The sequence below is a fragment of the Sus scrofa genome, chromosome 8 (genome assembly GCF_054392235.1).
Source record: "Sus scrofa isolate SSC_HxYL_T2T_F1_AM1 chromosome 8, Sscrofa_HxYL_maternal_Yorkshire_Landrace_v2.0, whole genome shotgun sequence".
In the NCBI taxonomy this organism is placed as follows: Eukaryota; Metazoa; Chordata; class Mammalia; order Artiodactyla; family Suidae; genus Sus; species Sus scrofa.
The window spans coordinates 2,051,489-2,078,442 of NC_139390.1; the positions used below are offsets into that span (position 1 = coordinate 2,051,489).

At 55.3% G+C, this 26,954-nt stretch overlaps 1 protein-coding gene across 10 annotated transcripts in view; it reads left to right on the forward strand.

Moving 5' to 3' along the window:
- The window catches only part of RGS12 (regulator of G protein signaling 12), a 111,784-nt gene that overhangs the window by 53,454 nt on the left and 31,376 nt on the right, over positions 1-26,954 (forward strand). For 8 of the 10 annotated variants that reach the window (XR_014812057.1, XR_014812056.1, XM_084971350.1 and 5 more), the window contains one exon: positions 7,596-7,617. The exons of 1 other annotated variant lie outside the window; for it this stretch is intronic. Coding sequence is in view for 7 of the 9 variants with exons in the window: in XM_084971350.1 (XP_084827476.1) it covers positions 7,596-7,617 (22 nt within the window). In the remaining 2 variants the exon portion in view is untranslated. Of the gene's footprint in view, positions 1-6,998; positions 7,332-7,595; positions 7,618-26,954 lie in introns of those variants that run through there. One more of the 10 variants, XM_084971354.1, reaches the window with a different exon arrangement.

Here is a 26,954-nt window from a genome sequence, read left to right on the forward strand (position 1 = left end):
CCTCTGCCCTGGCCTCTTCCAGCCGAAAGCGTCGGCCTGGCCGGACGGCTGTGTTTACCAGCTTGGTGTGTGGGCCGCACGGATTCTTTCTCACTCCCTGAGCCTGTTATCTGTCTTGGAAGAAGGCCTCCTGGTGGACTCGAGGGACGCTGTCCTCAGGTTTCTATTTTCACACCTTCCGGTTTTTCCTTAAAGAGACTCTCACCTTGACCTGGGCTCTGCCTGCGTCACTCTTCCTCCCACGCGGCTGCACGCGGCTCCTTTCTCCTGCGTCCTGGGGGTGAGCTCTTCTCCCCCCGGCCCCCTCCACTCCCCTCCACCCCCTTCAACCCCCTTCATCCTCTCCACCTCATCCCCCTCCATCCCCCTCCACCCCCTTCACCCCCCTCACCCCTCTCCATCCCTCCATCCCCCTCCACTCCCCACCATTCCTCTCCACCCCCTTCACCCCCTTCACCCCCCTCCACTCCCCCCTGCCCCCTCCATCTCCCTCCATCCCCCTCCACCACACCCCTCTCCATTCCCCACCACCCCCCTCCATCCCTCTCCACCCCCTTCACCCCCCTCACCCGTCTCCACTCCCCCCTGCCCCCTCCACCTCCCTCCACCGCCTCCATCCCTCTCCACCTCCTTCACCCCCTTCACCCCTCTCCACTCCCCCCTGCCCCCTCCATCTCCCTCCATCCCCCTCCACCCCATCCCCCTCCATCCCATCCCTATGTGGCAGCTGGGCCCCTCTCCTGCAGTGTTGGGGTCTGTGCGCCCCAACGCCCCCTGCCACATGGAGGCTGCCCTGCCCAGCCTGCCCTCCGACCCAGGGGTTTTGTCCTCACCTGCTCCCACCTGGTCCCAACCCCGGAGCCCTGCAGTCAGCAGGCCCCTGGCCCCCACCCTCCGAGACCCGAGACCCGCCAGGTCTGCCTGACTTTAAGCTTCCTCAGCCCCCTCCCCGCCCACCGGCCCCCCTGCCTGGAGCCTGGGGCTCTGTCTCCAGCGGCAGGCGGCCGAGGGAACACCGAGTCAGGTCCTCGGTGCCACACGCTCTGGTGGTATTTGCCCCCCGGCCGGCAGGCTCGATGTTTCTGGATTGAGCTCTAGCCCCTGACATGAGTGCAGGTTTGTGGCGGCCACCCTGCTTCTGGAGGAGGCCGGCCCAAGTGGGTGCTCAGCCAGTGTTTCCTCGGCACGTGGCAGCCATTCCAGCAATTTTGCACCTGCCCGGGCACAGGCTCCCGCTCGGGGCTCACCTCTGCGGGCAGAGGTGTGGAAGCAGCGGCTCCATCTCGGCCTTTACGAGAAAACGCTTCCTGGGGTTGGGCTGCCACGCGGGCTGAGAGCGGGGCCTTGGGCTCCGGTCTGCAGCACACAAGCCAGTGGGCTCTTTACCCAGAGGGGCTCCTGTACTTGGCGCTGCTTCCGCCCAAAACCTCCCTGGACTGGCCCGTGGGGACGCTGTTGTGACGGTCACCCTGCACCCCTGAGACATCGCGCCTGGCCTGGTCTGCGTGGTCAGACCCTGTATTTCTCAACCAGGGCCGCCCGTGGGGAGGGCTCCAGTCTTCCCTCCGGCAGGAGGGTCAGGGGGCGCGTGTGTGAAGTCAGGCATCTCCCTTGAACCCCTGGCCCCGTGTGGAGCCTGCGCCACCTCGGCCGTGTTACCTCGGACTCGGGGAAGCTTTTGTAATGAATTGGGTGAAACGTAGCTGTTAAATTCTTTGGGTTTTCCATCTCATCTGATTTTATTGGAGATGGAAGAGTTCCTTGGGGTTGTGCAAGCGCATGCGCACACACACACACGCACACGCACACACATGCACACACGCGCACGCACACACGAACTGAAGGGAGAAGCCACTCTGCACCCGGCCCTCTGCTGGGTCTGACTGAGGCCCTCGCTTGCCCCTGCCCCCCACGCAGGGCCCCAGCCCTCCCTGTGCCCTCCCTGTGCCCAGCCGCCTTGGTTGTTGGGCAGCCCCGGACCCACCCGCGGTGCTGTGAACATCACGGTTTGAGCTGGAACCTGCCAGCACATGAGCTCTGGGTCCCGTCGTGTCTGAAACTGCTGGAAAGAGGTCGTGCAGCTGTGTGTGCAAGGCCGTGGCCCTGGGTGGGATGGATCGTGGGCACTGCCCCTTTTAAAGCTCAGGCTGCAGGGCTGTGGGAGGTCACTCCTGTGTCCCCTAACCGGGAGTCCTGGGGGGGGGGGGTTGTCCCGTGTCCCCTAACTGGACCCCTTCGGGGTCGTGGTCGGGGTGAAGACCTGAGCCTGCTGGCGGAGGGCAGGCTGGCGTGTGGGCGGGGCCAGAAGAGTGCCCCCCCACGCCCCTTGGGGTCTTCGCAGCCCCACTTGACCTGTTCTCTCCTCTGCTCCACTCAGCGAGGAGTCGCCATAAAACTTAGATGATCAAGGTTTTAAAAGGTCAGATAAATATAAACTAGATGATGCAAATTGGATTGTTTTTCATCCTTAGGAGTATTAAATTTTTTCTCTTTTTTCCAAACATTTGATGTCTTTGGGCAAGTTGCAGGCCTTTTGTTTCTTATTTAAGAGCCAGAGATAGTTATTTAATATTTCTTTTAATTAAAAAAAACCTGTTTTTGGCTGTGCCAGTGGCTTGAGGACGTTCCCAGGCCAGGGGCTGAATCTGAGCTACAGCAGCAACAATGCTGGATCCTTAACCCACTAGGCTACCAGGGAGCTCCCTTAAAATTTTTTTAAATTATTTTAAAATTACTTAATGTATTTATTTAAAATATTTCTTATATTTGAGGTAGGCAATTTTGTCAGTGGCTCAAAATCCCAAACTGAAAATTTATATAACTGTATATTACAATGTATCAGGGTAATTAAGAAATGCCATGTTGTAATATCTGCCGTTATCCGATGTTGCTAACAGGATTGGCCTTGATGAATCAGAACCAGGTAGCCCTCTTCACAGGAAGCATCAAAAACTTTCAAAGTGCCCATTCAGAATAAAATATCCATGCATGTGTGTGGTCCAGACAAATTTCCTGCTGGAAATAAGTCCAAATCAGTTTCCACTGAATTATCGGGTCTAAGAGGCTGACCCGAGGAGCGGAGATTGTTTGAACTGAAATTACTGATCTAAGATGCTTCGTAAGTTTCTTTAAAACAAATGCATTCACATTAGTGTAAACTCCAGTCTTGGAGACGTATTGTAGGAGTTTTTAGAGCTGTTTGCTAGAGTTGCTGTTTACATCGTAAGCACAGAAAAATGCTCCCTTTCGGGATCTTTTCACGGCAGCGTGTCTTTTGCAGCTGCACCTTTTGTAAGTACAGCACGTCGACACAGGAAGTGCGGACGAACTCAGCAAGGACAGGCCAAGGAAATCACGTCACTAATACAAATGATACTGCGTATCAGAACCAAAATGGAAAGTGTGAAGATTGAATTCATAGAAACGCTTCCGAGGATGCCGGGCAGTTTGGGAGTGGAGTGCCTGCTTTGAGTCTCTCGGGGCTGCAGTGGTCTTCCTTTCCTTGGGGGGGGGGGTTCTTGAGGAAGAGGCTGTGGGCGATTCAGAACTGGTCCCGTTTGGAGAGCTTCCCCAGTCAGCCAGGATGCGCTCGGAAAAACACAAACCAGGCTTCAAACTGGTCAGAACTGGACATGTCAGCCCAAGGCAAGTGGAAGTGATGTGGGGGTTGCCTGCCTTCCCCCTGGCGCTGCTGTCGGCAGGTCGCTGGGTGGCACCTCCTCATCCGCCCCCACGCCAAGCGCTGGCCCCGGGGGAAGCCCAAGGCCTCCGCTTTCCGCCCATGGCCACCTCCCCCTCCCCTCTCCTGTGACGGCACCTGCCAGGTGCCCCCTCCTCTTAGAATGAAGCCCCTTCTCCAAAGGGCCGGGGGCTCGGACTGACCAGGCGTCCGGATACCAGATATCGGCTCCTGCGACGGCCCAGCTCCCAGGCGTGTACTTTTAAGGAGAGGGAATGGTGGGTGGTGAACGGGAGAGTCAGGCTGATGACGACTCCGCTGCCTTTATTTTAAATGGAGTGATCTGCTCGGGAGTTCTTCTCCCGAAGTCTGTGAGCTTGGAGGGGCAGTCTCGAGAGTTCCCGTCGTGGCGCAGCGGAAACAAATCTGGCTGGCGTCCATGAGGACAAAGGTTCAATCCCTGGCCTCGCTCAGTGGGTTAAGGATCTGGCCTTGTCATGAGCCGTGGTGTAGGTCGCAGACATGGCTCGGATCGGGCGGTGCTGGGGCTGTGGTGCAGGCCGGCAGCTGTAGCGTTGATTTGACCCCTAGCCCGGGAACCTCCGTATACCAAGGGTGCGGCCCTAAAAAAAAGCAAAAAATGAAATAAAATAAAATAAAGCATGTCTCCACAGAGCTTCACCTTGGTGAAGGTTGGGAGAGAAACACTTGCCAGGGAAGCCATTTGTGAAGCGGGGTGGCGGTGGGGGGCCACGGGGAAGGGCCGACCATCTGGCTCCTGGTGGTCCTTCCACGTGGATTTATGTTCGGAGCCGTCCCAGCGTGAGCTTGCCTTTCATCAAGGGTCTCTGTGCAGAACTTAGGGCCTTGGGTGGGTGGGGGTGTTCTGACCTCTGTGTCCTTCCTGGCCCCTGGGAGAACCCGCAGCCTGCAGGGGCTGCCGGTCTGGGGCTCCACAGATGCCTAGAACTTTCTTTAGTGTCTTGGGCTTGGACAGTGCTCTTGGCGCAGCTGCGCAGGCCGGGGAAGGGGGGGAAGAACATGGCCTGAGGCTGCGACTTGGAGACTCCGAGTCCTCCTGGAAGCTGCCGGACACCCGCGGCTGGAACCCGGGATGCCTCTTCCTGGTGGGCGTCCCGGAGGAGTCCCTGGAGGACTGGCCTGGGGCTGGGTACAATCTGCGTAGCAGCTCTGCGACCTACTCCACTGCTCGCTGGGTCCCTAACCCACTGAGGGAGGCCAGAGATGGAACCTGCAGCCTCCTGGTTCCTAGTCGGATTCGTTTTCACTGTGCCACGACGGGAACAGCTCCTCTCACTTCTTTTGAAGCAGCAGAGTATTAAAAAGTATGTTTGTTTCTCTACTCACTTCACAGTTTCTCTGTGAACCTAAAACTGTTCTAAAAGCACTTTTGTAGTCCTTACCTGGTTCTGTTCGCCCCCAGCCGAGCCCCTGCAGACGCGCCGAGCCCAGCCCTGCTCTCAGCCGCCACCTTCTTTTGGCTTTGGGGACATTCCACTCCCCTAGATCTCGAGTTTCAGCTCACTTGGGGGACGTGTGTGGAGATTTTTTTACTGCATTTTGTTCGCTCTGCTAAAGCTTCAGCCTTTAGGATTTTGTTTGTTTAGGGCCATACCTATGGCACATGGAGTTTCCCAGGCTAGGGGTCAAATTGGAGCTGTAGCTGCTGGTCTACACCACAGCCACAGCAACTCGAGACCCAAGCTACATCTGCGACCTATGGTGCAGCTTGAAACAACACCAAATCCTTAACCCACTGAGTGAGGCCAGGGATCAAACCCGCATCCTCATGGATACTAGTCGGGTTTGTTTCGGCTGAGCCGCAGCGGGAACTCCTCAGCCTTCAGTTTGAATCATGATTGTAGCATAAAGTGAACCATGTCCTTCCTATTGATGGATTTTGCCTTTTATGACTTATTTTTCAGAAGTTATTATGGACAGTATTTCTGATTTTCTGTATGGCCTTGCAGATTTTCTGGTTTTTTTTGGCTGCGCCTGTAGCAAGTGCAAGTTCTCAGGCCAGGAATCAAACCCGTGTCACAGCAGCAACCTGAGCTGGATCCTTCAGCCACTGAGCCACCAGGGAGCTCTCAGATTCACTCTCCTAATCTCAGGGGAGTAACTCGCCTTTGCTGCTGTGTGCTCCATCGCACGGTCATAGGCAGTGGTTGTGAGCGTAGGAAGAAGGGCACCTTTCCGGTGAAGCGTCAGCTCCGAGAAGGAGACCACCCGCACCTCCCTCATGAAAACCAGACCCTTGGCTCCTGAGGGCTGGTCACTGAGCGTTGGCTCCCTGGGGTCTGCCCTTTGCCCACCTGTCTGGCAAGAGGAACGCTTAAGAGCTGGAGGGAATTCCCGCCACGCTCAGTGGTTCACGAACCCAACTAGTATCCGTGAGGACTCGCGTTGGATCCCTGGCCTCGCTCCGTGGGTTAAGGCTCCAGCGTTGCCGTGAGCTGTGGTGTGGGTCGCAGACGCGGCTCGGATCCCTAATTGCGGTGGCTGTGGTGCAGGCCGGCAGCTACAGCTCGGATTGGACCCCTAGCCTGGGAACCTCCATATGCTGTGGGTGCAGCTCTAAAAAGCAAAAAAAGAAACAAAAAGAGAGAAAGAAAGCTTCAAAGCTGGAGCCACAGTGACGTGTCTTTTACTATTGAGAAAATGTGAGAGGTGCCAGGACGCAGTTCCAGAGTTTTCCTGACACAGATCTCGTGATGGGTTGAAGCCGAGACGAGCCCTGTTCTCAAGCCACCTGGAAGCTGCTTCCTCCCCCTGCCGGGCAGGGGTGGGGGCTCCCTCGTCTTGTGGTGTAAGTCCCACCAGTGAGCGGCTGAGACCGAGTCCGCTCAGAATGAGCGTCCCTGTCCTCATACAGGCTGGGAGGCGAGGCCCGCGGGTCCTGGCGCTGGCAGTGGGGAGGCCAAACAGTAGCAGGGGGTGCAAGTGACACGGTGGCTCTTTTCAGATTTCAGACCACTGTCCCAGGGTGGAGGGGCTTTACTGGAAGCCAGCTGACCCCGGGAACCTCTGACCCTCATGCCCTGGGGTCCTGGGAGGCTTCCTCACTGGTAAAGACACGAGGGCAGCTTGCCCCCCCAGTGCCATGTGCCCCGCCTCGCTGCCTTGGGGCCCCACCTGGCGCTCCCCTCAGGCTGTGCCTGTGCTGTGACCAGGACACCCCAACGAGTGGCCCCTGCACTGAACCCACTCCCCTTCTGCTGCCAAGTCTGCCTGGTGTCTGGGCCCCTGCCCGGCTCCTCCCCAGTCCTCTCCCTCCAGTCCCAGGCGGCCCCCCTCGGAGTGTCTGACCAGCATGCGTGGCCCCGGGTCCTGCCCCGCTGTCCCAGCGGCATTTGACTCTGATCACCGGCTCCTCCCTGCCGCCCCTGCCGCCCCAGCCCATCCCATCCGGCTCGGCTTGTTTGTTCTTGTCCTCGGGGCCCCTGAGCAGCACCTCCTCTCTGCAGCCTCTTCCAGATGCTCCTTGGACCCCCCACCTGCCTGCTCCCAGCTGGCCCGCCCCCCTCTGCCACCACCACCACCACTGGGCGGCTTCACCTCGGGCGGGCCTGGGTCCTGGGTGCAGCGCCCGCCCGGCCGGCTGTGGGCGGGGTGCTGGCCTCCCGGATGGGTAGAGCTGTCCTCACTGAGCTTGTTGCTAAGGCTGCGGTGTCAGACGTGCTGGGATTTGTTCTCTCCCAGTGGAGACGGGGCGAGGGCGGGGGCGGGGCTCGCCCAGGAAGCCGGGGACTCCTGCCTGGGCGTCGGGGCTCTGGGACACCAGCTCCGGGAACGGGACGCCCAGGGTCTCTGGCCTTGTCCCTCCCGTGGACGTGCTGGCTCCTGACCTGTCATGCGGCGTCATTAACTCATGTCTCTCTCTCTTTTCTTTCAGTCTGCAACTGTGTCTGATGGTGGTAAGTCACAATTTCTGATGTATATTTTTATTATTTTTAATGAAGTTTTCTAATTGTGGGAATGCGTTTGCTGTTGACTCACTCATCAACCATGCTCTCCCCGCATCCCGGGGGGCCTGGTCGCAGCCAGCGTGGGGGCTTCCGGTGGCTGGGACATGTGTTTGGGGAGCAGTGTGTGGCAAGGACACGCTCAGCGTGACCTGCGCTGGCAAGTTAGAACCTGCCGGCCCGGTGGTAGAACCGGCTTTTGAACCAGCAGCTGGAGATCTCAAAGCTCTGGCTGAATTTGTGCAATTCTGGAAATTCGAGCGAGACGTCTCCGTTGCTGAATTTCCTTCCCTTCTGGGGCAAAGTTGAGTAGGTGACTGGAGAGCTGTGGGGTGAAGGGATGGAAAGCTTCCTCTCTGTTTCCCAACGATTCTGCTCGTGGGGGTTCGTGGAAGGGACTGACCCGGAGAGGAGGTGGCCGGATGTCGTATTTCACTAAGATGGTTCTCTGATGTGACCTTATCACTGTAGTTCAGTGATTGTTTTATAAACACACCAAAGCGATTTGGAGTTTCTTTCGAATGTTCCTCATTTCTTATAATAATCATCAAAGCTTTTTTGCTCACAGGTTTCGTTTTGTTTCTTTTCCATGTGTTTTTAATTAACCTGTTGTGTGTCTTGAGAGTTGAATTTTAAAATTTGTCACAATGCATCCATGCTTTCTCTTCGTTTATATGCTGCCTGTGGGCTCCACATTCTGCCAGCGCTGTGCCCTCTTTATGTGAGTGACAGAGAAACCAGGTGTAGCTTTCTTGACACTTTTTATGGTCCCACACCTGCCGATTGCAGTTACGGGCATTAGAAAGGGGTCTGGGGGAGTTCCCGTCGTGGCGCAGTGGAAACAACCCGACTAGGAACCATGAGGTTTCGGGTTCGGTCCCTGGCCTTGCTCAGTGGGTTAAGGACCCGGCGTTGCCATGAGCTGTGGTGTAGGTCGCAGACGCGGCTCGGATCCCGCGTTGCTGTGGCTCTGGCGCAGGCCGGCGGCTGTAGCTCCGATTGGACTCCTAGCCTGGGAACCTCCATGTGCCGCGAGTGCGGCCCTAAAAAGCAGAAAATAGAAAGGGGGCGGGCCTGGTACACGGGGTGGGGAGGGCCCAGAGCCCTACATTCCTGTAGGGGAGGGTTAGGGCCCAGAGCTGTGTGTCTCTCTGTGTGTGTGTGTGTGTGTACTGGGGGGTAGGCCTCAGAGCCCGGTCTGTGGGGGTGCAGGGAGTAGGGCCTAGAGCCCCGTCTGTTGGGAGGGGGTTTAAAGTCCGGAGCCCAATATGGGGGAGGCGGACGGGCAGGCCCAGAGCCTTGTCTTTTGGGAGGGGGTGGGCCCAGAGCCCTGCCGACCTGGAGGGTGTGCTTGTCACTCGCTGCCAGTTAGGGTCACAGCCCGGCCGTGGGAAATGGGAGAAGGGGCTGGTCTCTGAAGCTGAGAGCGAACGGGTCCTGAAGTTTGCATTCGGGGATTTATTTTTTAATAAAAGGAATTCTGTCTCCTCGCTTCTGCACAGTGATAATCATGTCATTTCATCCGTCTTAAGTTAGGAACGGGGAAAACTTGCTTCATGAAAGGAAATAAGAGCTGTAACCAGACCCGGGATAAAAGCGGGTGAGGACAGCGCTCTGTTGGCACTGACCTCGCTGCTCTGCCCCTGTCGGCCTGAAGGCGCGCACTTCTCACAGGCTATACCGCCCGAGAAGCTGCGTATGCTCCATTTAATCATAAATACTGAGCTTTAGTCATCTCTAAAGGTTTCTGCCGTCAGCAGTAGGAGCCCCGGGGAGTTTTATTACGCAGAGTCCATTGACAGGTTTTAAAAAGCTAAACTTCCCAAGCGTGGGGAGCCCCTGGCTCACAGCCCTGAGTCCCCTCTGAGGAAGTGGTCCCCCAGCCTGGGGGGGCTCCCCACCCACTTTAGACCTGGTGCCCCTCGGCCGGGCGGCTCTCCCTGTGGGTCCCTCTCAGCGGGGCGGGGAGGGGACAGGTCACTATTTCAGGGGCGCACCCTGGATTTCAGGGGCTGCGCCAGATGTATGTGTTCTATTGAGTTTTTTGCTTTTATTATTTTTCCATCCTCAATTTTTTTGTGATTAGAAGAAGAAAAAGTTATTTCCTTTGACTTGCATGTCAGCTCCAGGAGGCTGCATTATTATATTCTGCCGTCTTTACAGGTAAAACACCCGGCAGAAAGAGGGCACAGGGATGCCCAGCTAAGAGGTTGGGACTCAGACCTTGAGGTCTGCCTGCTTGAGGTCCCCCAGCCCCCCATCTCCCGAGAGCCCCAGTTCCAGCCCCGGACGCGCCGTCCCGACGCCTGCTCCCTGGGGTCGCCGCCCCCAACAGTGCGCGGGGCTGGTTGAGAGGATCCGGTCCCCCCGTCACCCGCACCGCGCGCTGAGCGGGAGGTTCAGGCCCGAGGGGCGGTGCGTCCTGCGGTCCAGGCCAGGCCTCAGGCACCAGCCTTGGGCCGCAGGCTTTGCCCAAGCGGGGGCCTCCGCCTCGGCGTCCAGCCTGGTCCTGGTGACTGATAACCACTCACGGGGAGCTACTTTGTGTGGGGTTCGCCTTGTCGGTGAGCTCACGTACACCCAGACGTCGCCGTGCTCGTTTCACACGTGCCGTCGTGGCGCACAGGCTCTCACCTTAGAGCTCGTTGCGTGGCTTTATTTGAGGGAAGGTGGACGTGATATTTCGCCACGTTTACCAACCCAAAGCGCGCCTTCTCACTTTCTCGGGGAGAGGGGCCCGTGGCAGAGAGCACCCCGAGAAGCAGGGGTTAGGGGTCAGTCTCTGAGGTCAAACCGGAACTCGAAGTGAGTCCAGGGGGCAGGGTCTGCCGCAAGACCAGGAAGAACATTCTGGCACTGGCGAGGGGCTCAAAACTGGACCCATCTGCCTTGTGGCAGATGATTCAACTGCGTCTTCACACGGACCGCCCCCAGCCTGGAGCAGACTTCCTGCGTGGAGGGGAGCGAGCCCGCAGCCCTCTGAAACTGGCTCTGGCACAGTGCAGCTTTCGTGTCATAAGTGTCTTCTCGTATTTTCTTTTTTTTTCTTTTTGTCTTTTTTTGCCATTTCTTGGGCCGCTCCTGTGGCATAAGGAGGTTCCCAGGCTAGGGGTTGAATCGGAGCTCCAGCCGCCAGCCTACAGCACAGCCACAGCAACACGGGATCAGAGCCACGTCTGTGACCCACACCACAGCTCACAGCAACACCGGATCCTTAACCCACTGAGCAAGGCCAGGGAGCGAACCCACAACCTCATGGTTCCTAGTCGGATTCGTTAACCACTGCGCCACGATGGGAACTCCGTCTTCTCGTATTTTCTTTCTTTCTTTTTTGACTTTGTACCAAGTGGCTCTGCCAGGATTCCCGCTCCCACCCGGCCCCCACATCCTGGAGGGCAGATGGTCCCTGCATCCCTGGACACGGGAAGCTTGGAAAGTTGGGGTGTGGGGGAGCTTTTCGCATCACAGGCCCACGTCGGTCACGAGCGTGGGGATGGGGCTGTGGCTCTGGGGGCTGGACACGTCCGCCCTGCTGCGTCACAGACCTGCAGCCTGACCTGTCCAGCCTCGCCCCTCCGCCGAGCATGCGGGTCCCCCCTTGACCTCCCTGGGCTCTGTGTCGCTGCCAGCACCCCGCCCTGCCCACCAGGCTGCAGCCGCCTCCCACTTCCTCCGCCTGATCGCCTGCCCCCGCGGTTTGCTCCCCCACGGCTGCCAGGCTTCCTCCCTGGACTCCCGCTGCCCCTCGGACACACAGAGTCTCGGGTGGCCTTGCACGGTGCCGTCTAGGGTGCCATTGCCAGCCTGGAGCAGCCCCCCCGCCCCGGGAGCCGCCCTGACCAGCCTGCGCGGGCTAGGGTGGTGGCCCAGGCTTCACTTCCTAACGGCACCGCGGACAGGTCCTGTCATTTTCATTGTTTATCTGTGTCGCTGGTTTTGGCTGCTCCCTCCACCCACGCTCCAGACAGGGACCTCCACGCAGTGGCTTCAGGGTCGTCCCAGGCGCCCAGCACAGCCGTGGCGCCGCAAGTGTCTGCTGAGTGAATGTGCATTTGCAGGCAGCAGCCAGGGCCTGGGGTCTGACCTGCATGGGGACAGTGGCTTCCAGAGTTTTCCCTCTTCTCAAACCCTCTCAAAAGACAAGCCAGCAAGCTGGTTGGAATCCCGTTCTTCACCTCCGACAACAGAGGTACCTGCTTGAGTCACAGGGTGGGGCCGGGCCTGTGGGCGCTCCTTCCGCCTCCCGGGCCCCAGGCCCCTGAGCCACCAGCTCACGCGGGCACTTGGGCGCAGTTCTTTGGTCTTCCTCCGGAAGCTGCCGTTTATTACTTCTGATTAACAAAGACAAATATTTTTGAGGTCGATTGTAACCTCCATGGCATAAACTAATCAGCAGTCATTTCTAATATTTTTGATTATTGTTTTAACAGAAAGTGGGACCTTTTGAAATTGGAAATAATATCTGAGATAGAAGACATGCATTCTTTTGTAAAAATTATAGTTGATTACTATAGATGTAATAAATTCATTGAGTGATAAAAAAATAAAAATAAAAAATAAAAGTAAATAAAAGCTATAGCTGATTAACAATGTGCCAATTTCTGCTATACAGCAGAGTGACTCAGTCGTACGTGTATATCCATTTTTTAAACGCTCTTGTTTTCTGGCCTGGTCTGTCCCAGGAGGTTGGGTATCGTTCCCTGTGCTGTACCGCAGGCCTCACGGTCTGTCCACTCCAAGTGGCATAGTTTGCATCTATGAACCTAAATCTTTAATTCTAGTCTGTCTTCCCCATGGAGACAGCCTTTGACTTTCACCTCCTCTTCCCTGCTCTGCTCCGTCAGCACTTTCCAGGGGACTACAGCCGACATCAAGTGACAGGGTGGCAGGAGGGCCCGCAGGTTAGACGTGGCAGGACGGCGAGGGGTGGGGCTCCTTGTGAGCGGGCAGCTGAGGAGCCCTAACCCCCGAGGCCTGGGGTCAGCCAGCCCCAGCCCCTGGGCGCCCCAAGCTCAGAAATGGGCCGGCCTGCTGGAGGCTCTCCCCTGCTGCTGAGCCCCGGTGACGGGTAGCAGAGAGGCTGTGCCAGCAGGTTAGGGTTGCCGGCAATGCCGCTGGAAGGTCATGGCCTGTAATTCCCCGGCTGGAGTTAGAGACGAGGGCAGCGTCCTACGGCTTGCTCGGTGCCCACCCACGTGTGTTGTTCCGACTCACTCTGTGATCGGTAACCCCTTCCTGCACGTGGCTGTCTTGTTTTTTTTTTCCTTAAAGGTTCTTTCGTTTCAGTTTTCCAGCTTTGCCGAGGTTCAGTGGTGTGCGTCTAAGGCACAGGATGTGATGTTTGCTATCGACGTGCCCTGTGGAGTCATCCCTCCGTCACGCCCGTTACCACGTCTGTCACCTCGCAGAGGGGCCTGCTGTGGGTGCTGGGAACCCGAGGGACCCCCCTCCCGCCCCCCGACTTAGCCAGTGTCAAGGGCATGTTCCTGTTAATCAGCCGAGCTCTACCTGGGGCCTCCTGAGATGTGCTTGCCCATCCGACGACGGAGACTTTCGCCCTTGACAGCAGCCCCCCGTGTCCCTCCCTCGGCCCCGGGCAGCACCATCTTACTCTGTGCGTCTACAGTTTGGATCCTTTTAGGCTCTGCGTAGACGTGCGATCCCGTGGCACCCGTCTTGCTGGGTCCGGCTTGTTTCCTTTAGTGCGATGTCCCCCGGGTTCCTCCCGGGGTCGCAAAGGCAGGAGTTCCTTCTCTTTTATGTCCCTGGATGTGTGCGGACTCTCTGCTCCATCTTTCCCTCATCTGTGCGTCCAGCGACAGACACCCGCGCTGTGTCCACATCCTGCCTGTTGTGAATAACGCCGCCGGGACCGCGGCGATGCAGGCGTCTTTTACGATGCGGATTTTCTGTCCTACGGGTAAACCCCCAGGCAAGGGATTGCTGGATCCTGTGGTATTTCTATTTTCAACGTTTCCAGGAACAGCCCCCCTGTCCTCCCCGGGGGCTGTACCCATTCACCCCCCTGCCCCGCAGGGTGGGAGGGTCCCCTTTCTCCACATCCTTGCCGGCGCTTCGCTCTTGTCTCTGACAGCGGACGAGCTGTCGGCCGTCGGGTGTGGGGTGAGCCCCACTGTGGCTCTGGCGTGCGTTTCCCATGAGCGTCTTTCCTTGTACCTGTTGGCCGCTTCTGCGTCTTCTGTAGAAAGGTATACATTCAATTCCAGTCTTTTGCCCATTTTCTAATCTGGTTATTTGGGTTTTCGTCATTGAATTGTAAGACTTCCTCATAGGAGCTCCCATTGTGGTGCAGTGGAAACGAATCCGACTGGGAACCATGAGGTTACTGGTTCGATCCCTGGCCTCGCTCCCTGGGTTAAGGATCCCGCGTTGCCATGAGCTGTGGTGTAGGTCACAGATGCGGCTCGGATCCCATGTTGCTGTGGCTGTGGTGTACGCCCACAGCTGCGGTGCTGATTCAACCCCTAGCCTGGGAACCTCCATGTGCTACGGGTGCAGCCCTTAAAAGCAAAAAAAACCAAAAAACAACAAAAAAAGTTTCTGGTGTATTTTGGATCAGATAGGTTTGCAGATCCTCAGAAGAAACCCTGACCTCGTGGCCACCACGAAGCAGTTCAGACCCTCGGCTTCATCTTCGCTCACCAGGGAGGTTTCTGGAGCCCCCGGGGTTCCCTTCTGCTTCTTTGAGGAAGTCAGTCGGTTATACCCAAAGGTCGTTTGGTTGTAAAAGTTTATTTTCTCTGTCATTAATTTGATTTTTCAGATCATCTTGCCTCTTTTTTACTCTTTATTCATTTTCCAATAGTATTGATTTTGTCCTCAATTTGTTTCTTCCTCTCTGCATTCTCTCCTTTCTCACACAGAGCATGAAGAATTTCTAAAGTTCTTTAGGCTGTATTTTCTTCCAGACCAGACTTTGTAGTTGCCTTTTGCATGTTATATACCTTCTCTCATCCATCTCTCCACTTACCCACCCGTGCATCCACCTATCTCCTGTCCATCCACCGTCCATCCACTGTCCACCCACCATCCATCCATCCATCCATCATCCACCCACCCACCCACCTCGTCATCCATCCACCCACCATCCACCCACCCACCCACCTCCTCATCCACCCACCCACCACCCACCCACCTACTCATCCATCCACCCACCTATTCTTCATCCACCCACCATCCACCCACCCACCTACCCACCCACCCATCCACCCACCACCCATCCACCCTCCATCCGTCCATTTACCCACCTGTCGATTCATCCTCCTGTCTGCGATGCCAGCAGTCCCCAGGCCCTTGTCACTGTGCTTTCTGGCACTGAGGTTCTTGAGCCTGGAGAGGCCTTAGTGCTGAGCCCTTGTCCTTCCTGCTTGAGCCGACACCCGTAGTGCCACCTGGGCTCTACCCGGGGTTTAACCTTGACTTTCCCTGGCCTCCTGTCACCTGCTGAGGGTTTTGTTGATGTGCTTTCCTCCCCAGGTCAACTGCTGGTGGGTCAGAGAGAACCTGTCAAAACCTCATTATTTTTATCTTTTCTTGGCTTCCCCCCCTTTCTTTTTTCTCATTTGAAGCTTAGGACATCAGACTGAGCCGTCTTTTTCAGTTGCTTTTGCTGAGTTCGTGGCTGATTTTTAATCGCCCCGCTCCACCCCACCTTGCAGAGCATGTGGGGAAGGAAGGTCCGTCTCCTCCTCCCTCGCCCGCACTTACCTGGGGAGCTGCCCTGCGCAGGTTTGTTTTGTCTTGTTTGAAACAGAACCTGCGGGATGAGAGGCGAGAGGACCGCTTCTCCACAGAGGAGGTTCCCGGCCTCCTTGCCACCTGCTCCTCCAGGGGGTGGCCAGTGTTCTCCTGTCCGCCGATCCCTCTCCAGGGTGCGGTCGGCACACACCTGGCCAGGGCCGAGCCCAGCCCGGTGGGCATGGCTGCTGGCCATGACTCTGCAGGTTCTGCCACCCCCATAGCCCTGCTGGGGAACCGTGCTGGGCACTGTCTGGGTCCGATCCAGATCCAGCAGGGGGCCCCGCACCCCACCTCCAGGCTCGGGGTTCCTCCCGCCTCCCACCTAGGTCCGCTCCTGCCCTTCCCAGCTCTGCTTCCCATGTGCTTTGCGTTCACAGTAAACTCTGGTTTCCAGAAGTGACTTTACTCTTTCAGGTCTTCGGGGTTGAGAGCGTCTCTCTTTGAACACCGCCCCGCATCCGAGAATAAGTGCAGCACACGGAAAACTCCTGCTGCCTTTGCTCATTTGCTGGAAGTGGCTCCAGGCCCGTCCGGGCTCCTCGGCTGGCTCCCCACCCCAACCACACACGTTGGCAGGGCCTGGCCATGGAGGGGTGCCCGCCGCACGCCGTTCCCTCCCGTCGGCGCCTTCAGCTTTGCCCCGGGCCGATGGCCTCTTCTCCCCCCGCTGAGGGCAGCGGTCAGACTGCTTCCCGCTCACAGCCACTGCCTGGCCCGGGCGAGGCTTACACGCCTGTTAACCGAGGGAGTTAAATTCACCTGTGTTTACACACAAGGTGCTGTCATCTTCAGGATTTCTATAAAATTATGAAAGCAGGATGTGAAGGTTTCATAGTAGGGCCCTGGGGCTTGTACAGAAATTTGGTGAATTCATATTTGCCTCGTCAGAAAAAGAGTGCAGCCTAATTGCACATTTTCAGAAATGTTTGCTAAATAGTAGAGCTGGGATGTTAATTTCTAATTTGCTGTGTGAGAGGCTCGTTTTAACCAGAAGTCTTTATTTGGTGTGATGCAGCATGTCCCGTATGGTCTGCTTGGAACTTAAAACTTATGCCCAGAGTAGCGTAGTGTATTTACAGGGCACAGAGTACTAAGTATTCGTAAACACCAGTCAGACTTGGATCTTAGCTTTTGGAAGCACGGAGACTTGATTTCTGCCAAGATTCCTTCCAGTGTACTTATCTCTTTCCAGTTCTACAAGATATTTGGAGAGAGTTTTTATTAGTAACTATTTATATTGTGAATTTTTGTTCAAGCAAACAGAATTTCAAAAGTAGCAAAGCTAGGAGTTCCCTGGCGAAAGTGATAAAACCAGTGACCGCATACCTTTTCCCCAGAAGTGCCACCTGCTCACACGTGGCCACACCTGCCTGAGCCCTTTTTCCCAAAGCCTCGCCGTCGCCCTGGAGGCCCCTTTCGTGACTGTTCCGCCTCATCCCCAAGAGGCCCTACCTGGAAGCAGGCCTGTGTCCTTCCCCGGGGATTGGAAGCCTCTCCTGGGAAACTGCGGGAAAATCTGCATTTAGTGAGCGGGCAGCCCCCGGGGCCACTCCCGCCAAGCCCGAGTTGCGCCTCTTACGCACGTGTGTTCACTCGCGTGTGTGTTTCTCTTCTATGAAGACGTTACTGAAATAATTAGTTTTAAATGTTTGAAGCTTTTTACCCAAGGACTTTCAAAATGGTCTGGAATTTTTATTAGCTTCCCTCTCGGGAGAACATGTGTGAAGTTGCTGCGGGAGAGTGTTGCACGGATGGGGTGCAAAGTCCGATCGGCCCTGTGATGAGGGCAGGTGTAGAGGCCGAGCGTGAGTTGGGAGGTTCAGTGGCTTTTCTCAAGGGCTCGACTGGAGCCGCTTTTGGGCAGATTAGGAAAATGGTAAGAGAGAAAGCACAGGCCTCTGGGCAGAGCTTCTTAGCTTTTAGGATTTCTCTTTCTCTGGCGTTCCTGTCACGGCACAGAGGCAGCTAATCTCACTGGCATCCATGAGGACGTAGGTTCGATCCCTGGCCTCGCTCAGTGAGTTAAAGATCCAGCATTGCCATGAGCTGCGGTGTAGGTCACAGACGCAGCTCGGATCTGGCGTTGCCGTGAGCTGTGGTGGAGGCCGGTGGCTACAGCTCCAATTAGACCCCTAGCCTGGGAACCTTCATATGCCGCAAGTGCAGCCCTAAAAAGACAAAAAAAAAAAGGATTTCTTTCTCACTGGCTTTCAGCAGCTGAGTTCTGAGGCGTCTTGGGCTGGTTGTGCTATCGTGCTGTGTGTTTGCCGCCGGGTGCGTTGAGGGTCAGAGGTTGCTCGCCCTTCTCCCGCTCTGGGGACCTGAATCGCAGAGACGGCTTGAGCTCTTCCTCCAGGCCACGTTTCTTAGCTTCTTTGGCTCAGTCTTTAGGTTCACCGATCTCTTCTTCTCCTGTGTTTAATATGCTGTTAATTCCACCCTGTGACCGCTTCCTCTCAGAGGTTTCTTTTTCGTCTCCAGCAGTCCCTTTCGGGTCTTTTACCGCCATTCACTCCTCTCCAGTGTGCTCAGCTTCCTTTAAAGTCTTGAGCTTGTTACAGCATCTCTAAGTGTCTTCAGGTCTCTGTCTGATGACTCATCCTTGCTGTCACTGCCAGCTCCATTCCACTGACTGATTTTTCTCCTGTCACGGGTCACATTTCTCTGCATCTTCACATCTAGGGATGTTTGACTGGGTGCTGGATGTCCTTGGCTTTCTTTGAAGAGCAGAGGGGGTTGTTTTATTTGGCAGTCAAGCCGCTTGTGGATTGACTTGATCCCCTTGAGGCTGGTTTTCAGGCTTTTTTAGGGCCGATCCAGAGTGGCTCTCACGGTCAGCTAGTTTAGCCCCACTGCTGAAGACTGACACTTGGTGGCAGGGGTCGGGGGCAGCCTCCCTTGAAGGCTGGTGTTCAGCAGGAACTGGGGGGTTGGGGGGACTCAGCATTCTCCCAGCCCTGTGCGGCTCTGGGGGTGTTCCGCCTGCACCTCTCGGCTGTGCCTGACCTCCTGGGGTCTCACCCCGTGTGCATAGCCTGGGATGCAGCAGCAGCAGAGCCCTGGGCTTCTGGGGCTCTTTTTCCACCGGCCTTTCCTCCTGGGCCTGCAGCTTCCGGCCACCGTGGCCTAATTCTCGCCCCTATCTCTGGGACTCAGCCAGAAGGCTGTGACCGACCTGGCTCCCCTTCCCTGTGCCACGGTCTGTCAAATGCCCCCTGGCAGGCGGCTGGGCGACCTCAGGGCTCACCTCGTTGATTTCCTTTGCATCAGGAACTGAGTCCAGTTTTGCCTCGTTTTCTGGTACTAGATCAGGGGCAGGAGGAGAAGTCCTGTCCCAGTTACACCATCGTGGCCAGGCACAGAATTCTTGTGATTGAGTTTTTTCACTATAATTGTAGGATGTGGTCTGTAAAATTCAGAACAAACCTTGGGTCAGGACACCTCCTTGCATGAGGACCTTCAGTGGTTGTCCATTGACTGTGGGATGGAAACGGCCTCACTCAGGCTTTTCTCCGCAGCCCTGCCCCTGATGTGTCCACCTCACGGCCCAGTATGGAGCCCACAGAAGCAGGTGGTGATGGACGCGCACCCAGCTCTGGGGTCCATGGGCTCTGACTGCCCCACACCCTTCCAGTGTTCTGGGGACTTTAGCGCTGGCTGTGAAAGTCACAGCATCAGACTGCACTGGGGGAGTGGACAATGAGGGGCTGTCCTGCCCCTGCCGGGAGCTGACCCTCGGAGTTGTCCTGGCTAAGCTCAGCCTCCTGTTTGGGGGAACGTGCGTCTCGCCAGCACTCAGTTCTCTCCAGACGCCAGTCCCGGGGACCCCACGGGTGGCAGGGATGTGGGGGAGCCTGCCCAGCAGCATGTAGGGAAAGGCCAGCAGCTCAGTTCCTGCTGGTGAATCTCCTCGAGGCGGGGGTGCTCAGGTGGAGGTGGCAGCAGCCCGTGGGGCTGTGGTCAGGTGCCCTGGGGCCCCTCACACGCTGTCATTCCCGCTGTCCCCACGCGGCCCCCGAGGCCTGGCGCTACTCACTGTGGTTTGCTCCAGAAGGTGGCTGGGGGGGTAGTGCCTGCTGGCCCAGGGACACGGGTCACTGTGTGGCTCCAGCCCAGGCGTGGCAGCGCTTCCAGGTTCCTGCCATCAGAGCCCCTCCGGGCCACCTCTCCTGTCCAATCCCGACCTGCTGGAACGCGTCCAAGGGCTTCTTTACGAGCAGTCCCGTCAGACGATGCGGACACAGTCGAGCTCGGTTCACTGACACCAGCGGGGTGTGACCGTCGAGCTGAGCGTGGACAAGTGGCCGGAAGGCCGGGAGGGCAGGCTGGGTTGGGGCCGAATCCCTGCCCATGTCCCGCTGGTGTCAGGGGACGGAGGAGGGGACACCAGGGGCCCCGTCTGCCGGCTCTGCTCCAGGCTCGGCCCCTCTGTTCTCAGACGGTGCTGCTCAGGCACGTCGTCACTGTCCCCCTGGGACAGACGCAGGTGCGCGGTGCCTGATGGGGAGCTCGGACACCCGCACTCGTGCTGGGCCCCTGCCGCCACCTCGCCAGTCTGTGTGCAACCAAGATGACAGACCTACAAAGGGCGGCGGCTGACGACCGTCAGCGGAAGACAATTCCGCAAAACCGCGTTTTACCTTGAAGGATGCTGCCTCAGAAAGGCCGCCCTTGTCTTCCGCCCGCATTTCGAGGTGTGATTTTATTAAACACTTCGGATGCAGCTGATAAATTAGTCTTCAAGTCCGAGCTCAGTTTACTGGAGGATCACTGAGGCCACCGTGTGTGACCTCAGGGACCTCCCCGAGGTCAGCGTCCGTGCCACCGGCCCCGGGCACCCCTCCCCTCTGCCACCAGCCTGACCACCGCCACCGCTGGTGCGCTTTGCCCGGGCCTGACTTAACGGGAGGAGTCCGCGCAGCGTGTGCCCTTCCGTGTGTCGTCAGGCATCGCGTCCTGAGTGTTCTCCTGCCGCAGCCGTGCTGCTCTGTTGTGAGGTGCTTGCCTGCTCTGCGGCCCGTGCTGTTTGCTGTCCCAGTGGTGCTGCGGTCGCGTGGACACAGCACGCGCTCCTGCTGTGATGGGCTGGCCGTGGCGTCTGCGTGCGCCGGGCTGTAGCGCGTCTGGCCAGGTCTGCAAACAGCTTTCCAGCGTGGGCGTCGGCCAGCAGGGCACGGGGGCTCTGGGCGTCCTCTGCCACTGGCATCTTCCGTCGCCTGTTTCACGTTGACCATTGAGCAGGGGTTGGGCACTGGAGTCTGGCTCAGTCTGCAGGTCTGTGAGGACTGAGGGCTGGAGCGCCTTTTCTCTGTGTTTGGCCACTCAGATGTCCGCTTCCGTGAAGTGCAAGATGCAAGATGCAAGACCTTGGCCCCTTTTCCTCCTGGATCGTCTACCTTTCCTTGTCGGTTTGCAGGAGACTTTAAAGTTATTTCCCGGAAGGAGTTCTCACTGTGGCTCAGTGGGTTAAGAACCTGACCAGTAAGAGGAAGTGGGTTCGATCCCTGGCCTCGCTCAGTGGGTTAAGGACCTGGTGTTGCTGTGAGCTGTGGTGAAGTTTGCAGATGTGGCTCATATCTGGCATTGCAGGGGCTGTGGTGTAGGCCGGCAGCTATGGCTCCAGTTCAACCCCTAGCCTGGCAATTTCCATGTGCTGCAGGTGTGGCCCTAAAAAAGAAAGAAAGACAGAAAAGAAAGTTATTTCCTGGAAGTGGCTTTGCATTGGATTTCTGTGATCAGAGGAGCTTTCTGCTGATTACCTACCTGTTCAGCCCCTTCGTGGTGTCTTTTGACAACCAGCCGTTTTTAATGTTTGCATCGTCCGGTTCATCATTTTCCCCTTTCTGCCGGTGCTTTTGCAGCAGGTCTTGTCCTTCCAGGATCCTGAAGGTCAAACCATCCTTGTTCTGTCTTCGGCGCTGAGGCCTCTGATGACCTGAGCTGAGGTTTTGTTTACGATGTGAGTTCACATTCACTTTTCCTGTGAGCCCCGTTTGTAGAGAAGGCCGTCCCTTCCCCACTGAGGGAGCAGCCCCTTTATCAGGTAATCGTATACTCGCGGGTCTGCTTCTGGCCTCTGTCTTCTGTCCCACTGGTCTCTCTGTCCCTGGATCAGCTCCAGGGTCGTCATCACCGTGGCTCTGAAGTGCCTGTCGCTCCGTGGGTGGTCCTCGGGCAGCTTTGCACTTGCTTAGGCGGTCAGGGCTGATTTAGCCGTCGCTGGCGGCAGGAACTCCCACTGGACCAAGGAAGACTGAGATGGGGGAGATGTGAGGCAGAGCATGGACTCTGGCTGAGACCTTGACTCTGCTGCCAGCTGGCCTCCACCGACCTCCGTCCGGACCCGTAAGGACTTCCCGTGGGGACAAAATGATCTAACACAGGAGATGCTCTTAGATCAGGACCTGGCGCATAATAAAGAGCTACTTAAACGGCAGCCCCTGTTGTCACTACTCCTGCTGGTTTAATTGCATTTCCAGCGTAAGCGGAGCCGGGAGGGGGTCAAATGGCCTAGAAGGACCAGGTAGAGGGAAGCGCCTAGGACGGGTCCTGAAGGAAATCACAAGGTCAACGGTAGAGAAAGGGCATCAAGGGGAAAAACTCTCCAGGTAGATTCAAATTCAAGTTTAAAACCGAAGGACACAGGAAGATTGAACAAATTAAATGAGATGAGTTATTTTCTCAGGTAGATCCTATGAAAAAAGAAAACTAGTACAGTAATGTGAACATCAGACAAAACAGTTCACAGTGAAACAACAATTGAAAAAAAAAAGAGAACAAAGCAGGCAGCGTGCACCAAAAATAGAGCCTTGCATTTGTAAAGCGAAATTAGATGAACTGCGGTAGAAGTGGACAGGTACTGTTGGGGGGAGACTTTAACTTACCTTTTGCAGAAACTGAGCGATCAAGCTGATAAGAAAGAGAGTATTTGAATTATAAAGCAGACAACTTAAATCTGATATCCTCAAATCATATCTCTGTCTGTCTATCCATCTATCTATCAATCTATCAATCTAGCTACATTTTTGCACCCAATAGAGAATATGGAATATTTTCCCCCAAAGGAACGGGGAGTAGTCACCAAAGTTGACAATATCACACTCCAGAAATGCGGTTGCTACAAATTAGAAATACGTTTATATCTCACAGATCACACCTACTTTCAGCAGAAGTCAGTCACGGAAAGACAAAAATAATCTGTACGTTTGAACGTTTAAAACTATATTTCTAAGTAATCCATAGGTCAAGGAGAAAACTAAGACCGAAATTATAGTATCATTTAGAACTGTTTAGCAATGATAGTGCTACATATTGACATCGGTGGGATAGTCCAAGTAGTTTTCGAGAAGAATTTGTCATATTAAATATATATTATAAAAAAGAAAAGTTGGAAAATTTGGGAAATAAGCTTTCAGCATTAGGTAGGGAAAACAGAGCAAAAGAAACACAAATTAAGGTTAAGGGTAAAGCAGAAATTAACAAAATGGAAAACAAACCAGTGCGTAACTGATTAATAAAACTTCAGTACGTAGGGTCAAGAGAAAGAGGGGGAAGGCCTCAAGAAGGCAGAAGACAGATAACATAGCTAAGCGCAAAGTGAAGTTATAAGATCACTCTGTGATAACCTTATACTAGTACATTACCAGGTCAGGCGGACCACGTTTAGGGAAATGCAGTTAGCCAAAGAAGAGGAAGCTTTGGTTACAGATAAATCAACGTAAGCAAAAATAATTTGGAAGTTAAGATCTGCACCCTTAAAGGCAACCTGCCTGCGCTGGCTTGTAGGTGGGCCTACGCTTCGGCTAGGACAAATAAGAAGGCAATAACAAGTAACTCCAGGGCTTCCGTGGCCGCTCAGCGGTAGCAAACCCGACCAGTGTCCATGAGGGTGCCGCTTTGATCCCTGGCCTTGCTCAGTGGCTTAAGGATCCGGCGTTGCTGTGAGCTGCTGTAGGTCGCAGCTGAGACTCAGATCCTGTGTAGCGGTGGCGTTGCTGCGGCTGTGGCCGGCAGCTGTCGCTCTGATGGACCCCTAGCCTGGGAACCTCCCTGTGCCATGGGCGCGGCCCTAAAAAGACAAACAAACAAAACCCCAAATAACTCCACAGTCTTAGCAGCTTTAAGAAAGCAGCATTTCCTTGTCGCTTATGTTAGATGCCTGCTGCAGCCCGGCCTTGTTGGTTCTACGTGGTTTCACTCCAGGAGCAGGTTGTCGGAGCAGTTCCTCCGTGGGACGCTGTGGGTCTTGTGGCAGAGAGGGAGACGCGGCCGAGCCGGCAGTTCTTCCCTCTAAGCAGCACGCTTTGCTCGCGAGCCTTTTGGCCAAGGCGCACCACCAAGCCAGGCCTGACGTCCGTGTTGAGGGTGGGCATAGCGCTCCCGCAAGGAGGGCAGCAGAAGTGGCAGACAGCGCCGTCTGCCCTGCAGCATATAGAGCACAGGAGCGACTCTGGTCATTTCGCAAAGCCAGCATAACTTTGGTACCGAAACAGGATTATTGGCCAATTTAAAGTATGAGCAAAGGTGGAAACTTCCTAAATAAAATTTTAGCGAATTGAATCCAGCAGGTTTTTTTTTTTTTTTTTTTTTTTAACACTGCATCCTCAGAGTTCCCATTGTGGCTTAGGGGTAATGAACCCAACTAGTAGCCATGAGGACATGGGTTCAATCCCTGGCTTTGCTCAGTGGTTTAAGTATCTGGCACTGCTGTGAGCTTTCGTGTAGGTCGCTGATGTGGCTTGGATCCTATGCTGTTGTGGTGAAGGCCGGCAGCTGCAGCTCCAATTTGACCCCTAGCCTGTAACCGCCATATGCCACAGGTATATGAAAAGAAAAAGAAAAAAAGAAAAAAGAAAAAGAAAAAAAAAAAGACATCCTTATGAAGTGAGTTTTATTCGAGGAATGCAAGGATGGTTTAACAGTCGAGAATTTTCCACCTACGTCACCATTCATTCACTCGACAGTTATTTGCTGAGATTCTACTTCCTTCTAAAGACTGTTCTGGGCGCTGGAGATACACTGGTGGACAAAACGAAGTCCCTGCCTTCCTGGGGCATACACTGCAGTAGAGGCATATCGCATTCACAAGCAGGTCGTGTTGTATTCACGGATTAAAGAGTAAAACTGCATGATCACTGGGGCTTCCTGCTGTAGCTCAGCATGTTGAGAACCTGACTAGCATCTGTGAGGAGGTCAGTTCCATCCCGGGCCTTGCTCAGCGGGCTAAGGATCAGGCATCGCTGCGAGGTGTGGTGTAGGTTGCAGATGCAGCTCAGATCCAGCTTGGCAGTGGCTGTGGCTTAGACTGGCAGCTGCAGCTCTGCTTCGACCAGTAGCCTGGGAACTTCTGCATGCCGCAGGTGCAGCCCTAAGAAGAAAACAGACAAACGAAAAACAAGAACCAAAAAAACATGATGTTCGCAATGGAGGCCAAAGGAGCAACGGATAAAATTAAGTCCCCACTTCTTGGTTGAAGTATAGTTGATGCGCAGTATTTATTCACGTTACAAGTGTACAGTACGGTGGTTTGTAACTTTTAAAGGTTGTGCTCCATGTATAGTTATTAGAAAACATTATCTATATTCCTCATGTTATATAATATATCCTGGAGCTTATTTTTTATTTTTATTTTTATTTATTTATTTTTTTAGGGCCGTACCTGTGGCATATGGAAGTTCCCAAGCGAGGGGTCCAAGTCGGACCTACAGCTGCTGGCTTACACCACAGCCACGGCAATGTGGGTTCTGAGCTGCATCTGCAACTGACACCACAGCTCACAGCAATGCCAGATCCTTAGCCCTCTGAGTGAGGCCAAAGATCGAACCTGTGTCCTCATGGATACCGGTCAGGTTCATCACTGCTGAGCCACAGTGGGAACTCCCCACTGTGCTTATTTTATACACAACAGTTTGTCCCTCTTAACCCCCCCCCCCCGCCCGCCCGCCACTGGTAACCACTCATTTGTTCTACCAGTGAGGCTACATCTCCCCGGTCCATTTTGGAAACTTGTATGTAATAGGCAAACATCAGCAATACCCCCCATTAGAACCAGAAATAAGACAAAGATGTTTCATATCTTAGCAACTATTTAACATTGTTTTGATGATTCTGGCCGACACTGTGAAGCAGGAAAAATAAATTTGAAGACTTGTAGGAGTTAGCATCACGGTGCCTCGGAAGCGAATCCGACTAGGAACCATGAGGTTGCGGGTTCGATCCCTGGCCTTTCTCAGTGGGTTAAGGATCCGGCGTTGCCATGAGCTGTGGTGTAGGTCGCAGATGCCACTCGGATCCCACATTGCTATGGCTGTGGCGTAGGCCGGCGGCTGTAGCTCCGATTAGACCTCTAGCCTGGGAACCTCCATATGCTGCAGCTGCGGCCCTAAAAAGCCAAAAAACAAAAAAACAAAAAACAGTAAAAAATAAATAAAAAAAGATTTGTAAAGGAAGAAACCCAAAGTCATCGTTTACAAGTGACGCCATCACCTAATTAGAAATCCTGCAGCATGTCCATCATGTGGCCAGGCATGGCTTTTAGAGCTGATGGGTCATGGATCAAAACCAAACTAGGAAGGCGGGTGTCCTCTGGGGAGGGAGATGAGACTAGAAGTTTAGGTCATGATCAATAGGGACGTTAGATTTATGCTTCACGTTTTTACGGGAGAAACTATTTCACGAGCTGTGCACTCACACTGCGAGGAATATACAATGGGAAGCTGTGTGCCCTTCAGCCTGTGCCGTCTCATTAGCTGGGGTTTGGCATTCGTGATCTCCTTGTCCCACCAGGATTGCCCAGTGCCTCCTGTGTGCCTGGTGCCGCCGGTCACAGTACTCGTGTAATCCGCGTGTGCCGTGACTCCTGCGGCTTTAGAGAAAGGCGAAGGGACTGGGTGAGGCGTGAGGTCCTTGCGATGTTGGTCCTCGGGTTTGGCTGCAGCATCGCAGACGGAGAGGACCTCGCCCAGCGAGGCAAGGGGCTGATTCAGTCAGGCGGTGTGACTCCAGAGCCCAGGCGGTGCCCCAGCCCACCTGTGCCGGGAGGCGCCGGGCTGGAGTCAGAGTGGCCGCAAAGCAGACCTTCGGCGGATTCCTGTTGACAGAGGAGCGTGGGGGCGGCCGCCTCACTTGTCTCTTACTCATCGCGGGGCCTCGTCCAGTTTGGGAGGCACACGCAGTGAGTGGCTGGCTCCCCTGGTGCAGGGGCGCCCTGGTCTCTGCTTGTTCCGTAGGAGAGCTGGGCTTGACAGCTCCCCAGGGCAGGTGGAGGAGAGAGGGCAAGCCGGCCAGGGGGCACCTCGGCCTTTGTTTATCTTTAGCGAGACTTTTCTTTGCACCATGTCAATTTTTTTCAGTCTGAAACCATATCAAACTGTCAAAAATCGCAGCTGTAGCACAAAGAACATTTTTACGCCATTTGAGAGCGAGGCGCCGTGGGGATGTCCTTCTCCTCCCTGAATACTTGACAGTGACCTTCTCACCAGTGCACCGCAGAAACACAGCCGTCAGAGCTGGGACACTGACACTGATAC